General features: G+C 44.0%; 1 protein-coding gene across 1 annotated transcript; it reads left to right on the top strand.

Moving 5' to 3' along the window:
• Nucleotides 1-4,061: 4,061 nt before the first annotated feature.
• Nucleotides 4,062-8,730, top strand: LOC141472005 (cell surface glycoprotein CD200 receptor 1-B-like). The gene is made up of 5 exons (XM_074158760.1): nucleotides 4,062-4,197; nucleotides 5,442-5,750; nucleotides 6,361-6,623; nucleotides 7,428-7,528; nucleotides 8,331-8,730. Exons 1-4 carry the CDS (start codon nucleotides 4,062-4,064, stop codon nucleotides 7,518-7,520), a joined length of 801 nt encoding a protein of 266 aa, XP_074014861.1. The 3' UTR covers nucleotides 7,521-7,528; nucleotides 8,331-8,730.
• Nucleotides 8,731-9,195: the final 465 nt, after the last annotated feature.

Here is a 9,195-nt window from a genome sequence, read left to right on the forward strand (position 1 = left end):
AAAAACCACACTGGCCAGAGATGATGCCCGTAACCACTCCAGCTGGCAGATTCCCACATTTCTATGCCAAACCGTGGCACGTGAAACAGAGCGAGCACACTCAGGTATTTTTGCCTCGGTGTCCCAGGCAGCTCACCGCTGCTGGCAGCAGACTTGCCTGCTTGAAATTACCCTACAGTAGTTACCCTTACCAGACACATGTCCTCCAGCACACTACTCCCAAAACAGCCAGCCAGAGACAGGAGGGAAAGCAGCAGAGAAACCCACTGGCCCATTTTACAGTACATCTGCAGGCGTGGTGATGTGAATAGAGGTGCCCAGTTTGCAAGCTAGTGCCCTACCCACTAATTAAGCCTCTCCTTTTAATGTGACAGTACCTACATAGGTGACAGGAACAAATTAAAATGTCACAGGACCTTCTGAATATGCCTAATTTTAGCAAAGGGTTGGATAAACAAGAGCATCCAGTAGACCCACATCTAAAACCTGAGGATCAGAAGTGTGCATTTCAGTGGAAGGTGGTGTTTGTTTTTTTCCTGGATTAAACTGTAGTCTAGGTTCTCTGCGGGCAGACCGTATGGAGACTGGAAATGGCACGTTACTGTGGTCAGAGCTGGTAAAATATCAACATTGAAGCCTGCTTGTTGTTTCCCCCAAAAGACTCTACTTTCTATTCTGTATATTATTGCCAAACATTAGGTATTCAGACTAAAATTGCCTATGGCTCATATCTGTGGGAGCAAATGTAAAGAAGGTAAAGAAGGAACACAGTGTCATGTGTTTCCTCCCCAGTCTTGCTATTTTTCATATCATACAGTGATTTTATTACAGAGACATTCAGAATACCAGAAAAAGCTATGTGAGAACACTTCTGTACTACACATCCTTAACCAGGTTTATCAGCAGAGCTCCTGCCTTCATACAATGCATATCTGTCTTAAAACAGTGCAGTGGCATGAAAAAAAAGCTCAAATAATATAATTCCTGCTACAACTTTCCAAGCAAAGTACCAGCCTATGCAAGAACCTAGTGTAGCATGGCTGAGATCCCACAACATAACTTTGCTTTGTTCATAATAATAATCTAGAAATGTAACCTTATTACCTCATCAGCTTGAGATTGCCCTTTTTAGCATACTGAAGCTTTTTTGGGGCATAGCATCCAAATGCCGTCATGTGACACAATTCAGGGGTACTGGTGGCTCACGTGGGCCACAGTTCTGAGTTTTAGGTTGTAAAAGCTGGTGGGGATGGTCTTGTTCTGTCCCTTGCAGATCTACAACGTGTTTGCTCAGACTGCAACATCCTCTAATGATCTAGCCCAAAACCATTTCTGATGCAGGCAAAGTGTTTATTTGATAATTTATAAATCCAGTAATAGCTTCAGCAAATGCCTTCCTCTTCACTCTCAAAAGGAAATGCCCTAGTTCAGAAATTACAAACGCTTCACTTAAAAATTAAACCAAACATACCACATCAATACCAGAAAGCAGCAATGAATATCCCTGAAAGTAAAATGTTTTGTTTTGAATGCGATAGTCATTAAAAAAAAACAAAACAAAACAAAACAAAAAACAACGAACTTTTCAAGGTGAGTGTTGTTGCTTGCTTTGACCAGGAGATGGAGAGGAAAGCACAGCTAGAGCCTGGGCCCTGACAAAAGCCCTCAACAGTGCACAGCAGCAGCAGCAGCATGAAGCCAACGTTTGCAAAATGGTGTTCTACCCGGGGAGCTGAGCCACTAATAACCATTGAGCAACTACATGGCAGGATGTTCTGCAACACCCAGAAGGGTAGCTAAAACCAGTATTTGGTACATCAGTAACTGGAGGGAGGAGGAGAAGGTAAAGTCCCTCTGCTAGAGGTATGATGTACATAGAGAGCCCCTTACCAGGGTTCTTGCAGAATGGCTAAAAAAAGATAGCAAGTGAGAAAAAACACAAAGGAAACAGGATATAGTGCAGTTGCTCATGGTACTCTACAACTTCAAGTAAAACAGGGTCTCAAAACACACAAGCGGAGGAGGAAACAATCGAACGCTGAAGGACACTTAAAACCAGCTCTAGGGCTGTGCCCGAGATGGACGGAGAACAACCAGGTCCAGCAGCTCAGTTGTTTGGATAAGCTGCCTGGTGCACAACAGTGGTGCTCTTGCCACAATATTACCATGCTGTCTGGATCCACCTCTTGTGTCAGACCCAGAGTTTGGGCTTCCAAAAAATAATAAAAAAAAACCATTAACCCTCCCCCTGCCAAATTGCCCATATACAACCTTTCCGCTCTTCACAGTTACACCGTAAGTCGCTGTGCTGTGGCTAGACGGTAATGGAAAGACTCAAGCCCCAAAAGGCTAACTAAAGAAATATGAACATGATTTTCAGATACCATCTTCACTATCAGAGAGCAAGCAGAATCTTTAGCAAAAGAAACCCCAAACCCAAAAACATGAGGCCTCACCCCAATCATAACTGGATTAGGTTGCATCACATGCTGTAGGGAATTCTCCATTTCCATTTATCATGAGTTTTCCTGTCTTAGTTTCTAAAATTACCCAAGATCCTTTCAGGTTCCTGGATGCATTGCTCCCAATTAAACCTGAAAACTTCTGATTTTCATGACTTGGACTATTATTTCTTGCTGCCTCTGCCATTTAGTGCTGAGCTACATCACTCACAGATTCTGTGGCTGAAATTATGGTATGTCTCACACTGCAGGGATCTAAATATGATCTTTGCATCTTGGACCAGCCTCTAAACATGAGAAAGGGTGGTTGCACTTAACCTCCAAACCACACGGCACTGACGCAGAAGCTGCATTGGCCAAGGAGCAGGTAGCTGAAATTGTTTCACAAAGTGACTTTCGGAAAGTATAACTGCAGCAACAACAGCCAGCAGAGATGAAGATTTCATTACATTGCATCTGCTGGCTTTTCTGAATGCAAGGACTGTGAGCAGAGGTTGCCTGACTCTTTTTGAACTTACCCAGCTTTTCCTGAGTCACTAATGGATTCTATGCCTCTTCTCAGTTAAATGGCACTGGTTCCCTGCTGCCAGTGATTCCTTCCACTTGTGGATGTCTTGCATCTATTTGACCACAGAACTGAAGAGCTTCCAGGCACATTTCAGCACAGTCATGGAAATAGATAAATCTGCCATGACAGTAGTTGTGGGGGGAGAGTTCTTTTCTTAGAACAGGCAAATAGTCACCAACTCAGTTCAGCTTGGCGGCTTCAAAGTTTTGGGAGGCTAACATTTTTCTGATAAAATTAAATTCAGTCCATTAATTTCCAGGGAGGTTAATCTTATATCTAGGGAAGTTGTGTTTGCTGGTATAAGACAGCAATCTTAATCACATGGGAAGACAGACAGTAGTAGCTTGGGGAAATGTCTTTAAAGACCTTGTAAAAAATAAGGGAGTCTTCTGGCTCTAAACAGAAGCCTGCAGCTCACCACTGGAATAACCTTCAGCATTCACTTGGAGGGAATATAGTACCAGAACAGTTTGAAAAACAAACAAAACAATGGTGCAAAAAAAAAAAAAAAAGCAACCTTGGCCTAACTGTCTATAGATGTACTTTTATCAGCAAAAGAGAAAAGAGTTACATGTAATATAAACGTGCGATGTACCTTCCTACCTCCCCTCCCTAAGGTCTGAGCTGTCAGGCATATGGGGAAGGATAGAGTGGGGAAGAAGAGCAATTAGTTTTAAGAGATTTTTTGGAACATGTTGAGCGTCCTTTAAGCAGTAAGCTAACAATATCCTTCCCCCAGAGTTCCCAATAATAAAATTCTCACTGCGAGATCAGAACCAGACATGAAAAATCACACTGCTTAGGCTTCATGCAAGTTCTGCTATAGAGTTTGTCTTCCCACAGTAACGCTATACCAAAGGCCAATGATCAGAAAGCAAAAAACAATAGCATTTCCTCTATGTTCACCAATTCTCAGCAGAGGAAGCTCTGTGCTAGCAAGAAGAACTACCTCTTTGTAGCTGCACTGCAGGGCCCTTAGGAGCACAGGAAGAGCAGTGACTCTGGCTGCTGAGGATCACTGGCAGGGGGTGATGGGAAGCTCAAAGCAAGCTGGATGGTGCAAGAAACTCACATCACACACAAACGCAAGAACTACTTTGAAAGTTGTCGGGAAGACCATGTATACCATTGTTCTGCTCACCATCACTGCGGTCACAGGAGCTACAGGTACTTGTGACAGTTCTTTGGTACCAACTCTCTGTTAAGGGCAGAGGAGGAAAAAGCAATGTATCAGTGATGTTTACTCAGTTCTTCTCTGAGAAAAAAAAAGTCTAGAGGAAGGGATCTTTACAAATTGCTGAAGGAAATTTTTGATGCAAAACCAATAACCTGCAAATCAAAACTTTTCTAGCTGCAACTAGATCTTTTCAGTTGTCAGCCAGTAAGTTGTTGAACTTGGGCTTTTCAATGATTTGATGAAAACAGATAATTATTTTCTTGGACTATTATATTTTTCATGATAATTAACAGGTTTATTAAAAACCTGTTTGATGGAAGGTTTTCTGATCAGTCTGAGCACCCTGTCAAGCTTTGCTCTTAGGTATCAGTGACTTGTCCTGACAAATGAAGTATACTGGAATTTTGTGACACTACATTCAGACAAAAGTTTTAGAAGTAGTTAATGGGAATGTTCTTTCCCCTTTACAAACTTAGTTAAACACTTAGAAAAGCTAATTCCAGAAATGTGGGATCTGGAAATAGAGCTATAACCCTTCTCTTCCCTACCCTACATCGATTATGCAAAATTTTGTTTGTATTTCTCGTTTGTTTTTGTTAAGACAGGTGTGGCAGGTCACAAGGCAGTGGTCTTGAGTCTGTCAGGAATGTCTGCATCTAACAGCAAACAGGAATGTGGGGTTTTTTTCCAGTTAAATGTCATCCTTCTTTACTATATCATCTGTCACTACTATAATCAGGGAAACCCATTCGTATAAGCTTTGGAGTGGCAGGGCAGAAATTGCCAGCTGTGCTTGACCTGATTAGGGGGGCTGGTTATATCAAGCACAACAGTGGGGTAAATGTCTTAAAAACATTCATTTTCCTGCTGTACTGGGCAGTGATGCTAAGGTAAAAGCAACCTGAGAGATCTCCCCAAATAGATGGGCTCTGCAGCTCATTACGACTAAGCTCTGCTTTCTAGTCATGTTATTAAACCACTGTCCAAGAGAGAGGACCTTACAGAAGGAGGGAGTGAAAACAAGGACAAATGTATGAGAACGCAACGATGAATTTGGTGATCAATTCCCACCTAAGAAGAGAGATGCAGCTCTTGGGCTGGTCCCAACAGGGCCTTACCCCGGCGTGTAACAACGCAGGCATTTCTCTGTGAAGCACAGACCAGAACTCCAAGGCTATGAGTGACATCCCTGGGATCCTTCTCACACGTCTTTCTCCTTCTTTCTGTCCTTCAGGGAACGACAGCGTGTCAGCGACAGTAGGTAGCAGCTCCGTGCTCGCTTGCCCTCAGAAATCAAATATAACTATGGTAACATGGAAAATAAGTCCCAAGCTTGGAGGCCCCTGCACCCTGGGATACAGGGCTGATTGGAACAAGACAGACAGAACAAACTGCAGCGACAGCATGAACTGGAAACTCAGACCAGATCGGGATCCTACCCTTGAGATACGACAAGTGAAAATAGCCCATGAGGGAAATTACACCTGTGAAGTAGTAGCAGCAGAAGGGAATTTCCACAGGCCATACCACCTGACTGTGCTGGGTAAGGGACTCCTTCCTCATTTTACGGTTCTCCCAAGGACCGTGTCTGGGCCTGGACAGACAAAGCTCCTCTCCCCATGCACCAGGGGACATACTAATCCAATATACTAAAAGAGTATTCTGCATATGCTTCTGGTTATCCTGTATCGTTAATACATTCAAGAGAACTAAAGCATGTGAGACTAACACTTCCAAGTGCTGAGATATTGTACTGAATATGGGGTGTCCTCCTCCAGACAGTAAGAATGGACCCATTTCCTCTTGTGCTGGCATTCAGATATGTTTTAAGCGATGTGTACAATGGCTGCTTAGGACAAAAGTCTGATTCAGCCCTCTATTTGGGATAATTCCCTACCACAATGTCCAGGGAAGCCTCCTCTTAATGGTAGCTGACTGTGGTAACTCACCTAAATGGGAGAGAGTTGTCCAGAAGGAAAAAAGAGGCACTATCTTTGTCTCTTATGACTTCGGCCCATGTCACTGTAACGGGATGGCACCTCCAACCTTACTCTCCTCTTTTCATTCTGTTCATTTTGGGTAGAGAACCAGAACAACCTGTCCTAACTGAGGCAAACTAACTCCATGTATCTCCCCTTCCTGATGCTTTGCAGTCCCTCCCAAGCTGACCCTGTACTGTGATGATCAAGGGAACCCTGTGTGCAAAGCAGCGGCAGGGAAACCGGCTGCTCAGATCTCGTGGGTCCTAGAGAGCAATTCCACCCCCAATGAAGAAGGCCATGATGATGGGACAGTGACTGTTTTCAGCAAGTTCACAGCATACAGCACCAATGTGACTAATACAACCTGCATTGTGTCCCACCCAGCTGGGAACTGGAGGGAGTCCATAGCCTGTCGTGCAAGTAAGCTTCTCTTTGTGCATTCAGTGTTCAAAACCCCATTTAGCCTTCTGCTCATTCATTAAGACAAACACCAGTCCTGGTAGGATTGCAGCACGAACTATGCAGCTGAGCTGAAGTTTCTAGTGAGAAATTTGTCAGCAGGCGGAAGGATAAACTCAAGTGTTGTCAGAAATGTAAAGTCCTTTGTGAAATTCTAGGAAAGCAGATGAATGTAGTGGTCTTCCTTTTTCCCTCCCACCATTAGGGCTGAATGGAAAGGCAGGATTATTCAGAAGTTCATGACACACAAAGATGTCAATGGTATGATCACCTAAATCTATATCTTGTAATCCAGTGGTACCATTATGTCTTGCTAATTATTTGGTTACACATAGGTTTTGACAGGAAGACTGAAAGCCAACTAGCAGCTTCCAAAGACTAGCTGGTAGGTGAAGGCTTTAGGTGGTGAAGTTGAAGATGTTGCTGAAGGATTGTATGCAACCATGTGTACTTTGCGGAAGTACTTGTTTGAAAGAGAATCAGGGCTGAAATGTGCTGGGATGTACATGCAAGGTCAGCAGCTGGACTATGGGAATGGGTGGGGAGGAGGATCTAATTAGTGCCTGTACAGCAAAAGACAAGGGTCCTCCATCAAGGGCACAGAGGGACATTGTTTATTCCCAGTTCTGTGCCTGGTGCTGTATTCCAGCTACCTTAGGTCATACTCCAAAGTGGAGCACAAAGAGAGCATTGTCCAGAAGATGCCATCCTGAGAGAGGCACAGGGTAAACAAATGGTCTGTGACATATACCTAAAAGAGCAGCTGTTTCTCTTTAGAGAATAGTACATGGTTTCTTCACTGTGTCATCAGCCTTGCTAGTCTCCTGGGCCTCCTCCTCCTGCTTGCTGTTCTTCATCTCTACACCATCTAGGATAGCAGGTATGTATGGGACATGATACACACAAACTCCTTTGGCCAGTCCTGGGGAAGTTTAGAAGGGCTTCTGGTACTAATTCATGTCACTGTCACCTCCGTTTGTCACAAACACGCCAGTTCAGCCCATGTCCCTGGAGGTTTGTCTATAACACCGCAGCTGGGGCAGAGGGGGAGGTAGTCCATACATGAGTGTTAGGGACCTTCTTCCTGCTGACATACCTCTTTCAGAAGCAAAAATACAAGGGAACGGTTCGTGTTTGCCACCCGATTGAGGGATCTGAACAAAGATTGCCAGGCTATGAAGATTAAAGAGGCAGCAAAATATCGTTCTGAGCTTGGCACCAGACTTTTGGTCCAGTTTGTCCTACTTGAAGGAAGCCAGGGAAGGCAGGGCCAGTGTAGAAATGCAGGAAGTATTGCACGAGAACAGAACAGGTCTGCTGCTGTAACTGCTCGGAAGTTCTGGCAGAGCAGTCTGGCAGCTTAGCTCTGAGCCAACCTGTCTGTCACAAGGTGTAGTTGCTGCCCAGAATCACAGTACAAACACTGCAGGAGCAGAACTAACTACTGTGTTCCAGTCACTTCAGCTCCATGCTTTGCTGGGCCTCTTGGCAGCTCTCAGTTTGGTGCTGGCTGGAGCATGGCCAGTCATGTCCGTGTGAGATTACAGACGTAGAGCCTTATGTTCTTTTGTTCCTCTACCAAATAAAGGGAGGAGTTCTGCTCTTACATTCCTAGAGCCCAAAACTGCATTCCCAAAGCAGCCTCATCCTCACACTTGCAGTATTGGTGTCTTGTTTTCTAGGACAATGAGAAACCAGTACAAGCCAGGGCCTCTTCCATCTGCAGAGCTGTTTGGGCCTATCTCAGCACCTGAGCAGCGATGAAGGAAACTCCCAGTGTGCCTCAGTCAGCAACGCGACATGTGGCAGGGACTCGATAGTATGAAAGCGTTCAGGAGAAAGCAGCAAGTATCTGCAATGCAGCTGGTGTAACTGTGCAGAACTATGGCATGCAGGGCAGATCCCACCTGACCCTTGTCAGCTGTGTCTTCCATCATCTCTCTAGTGCAACTATAGATGCTCATCACTCATGCAAGTATCAATCTTTTTTTATAAAACCAAATCTAACATATATAGGAATAGGAAACGAATTCATGTTCCATAAAATGAGGTCACTCCATTTCAAATACATTGTATCCTACTATTTGAGTGTCATGTCTTATATGATAAAAGAAATCCAAAGACATTTCCTTGCATACTGATAGGCAGCCTTCCCAGGATGATCACAGAGGACTGAAGCTAACTTTGAGCATTGCTCATTTTTCACCATAAGAGTTTTAAAGTGTTTCACCAACAGCTACATAAAAAGGGAGAGAGAGAATATCTGAGCTTGAGCAGTTATTGCTACTTGAAGCACAGAAGTTATTGCAATCCTGAGATCTAAACCTCCCACTCGTTTGCCTCTGTGCATAATACAGAGAGCTGCAGCCAACAGGACACAGCTCTCATATTAAGTTCTTTAAACACATCTTACTGGTACTATCACAAGGAAGCCCTTGAGTTTAATCTTTAATTTGCGGACATACTGCTACTACTAAGCCTCTGAACATAGCTGTGCCTCTTCACCATTTCTTAACTTCTATTCTGAATAGACATGACTAGAGCTGA

The sequence above is a fragment of the Numenius arquata genome, chromosome 1, assembly GCF_964106895.1.
Source record: "Numenius arquata chromosome 1, bNumArq3.hap1.1, whole genome shotgun sequence".
NCBI classification, from domain to species: Eukaryota; Metazoa; Chordata; class Aves; order Charadriiformes; family Scolopacidae; genus Numenius; species Numenius arquata.

Coding starts and splice junctions, on each gene's coding strand:
- LOC141472005 (XM_074158760.1), top strand. CDS start 4,062: ATGGGAAGCTCAAAGCAAGCTGGATGGTGCAAGAAACTCACATCACAC. Junction 4,198..5,441: donor TGCGGTCACAGGAGCTACAG/GTACTTGTGACA, acceptor TCTGTCCTTCAG/GGAACGACAGCGTGTCAGCG. Junction 5,751..6,360: donor ATACCACCTGACTGTGCTGG/GTAAGGGACTCC, acceptor GATGCTTTGCAG/TCCCTCCCAAGCTGACCCTG.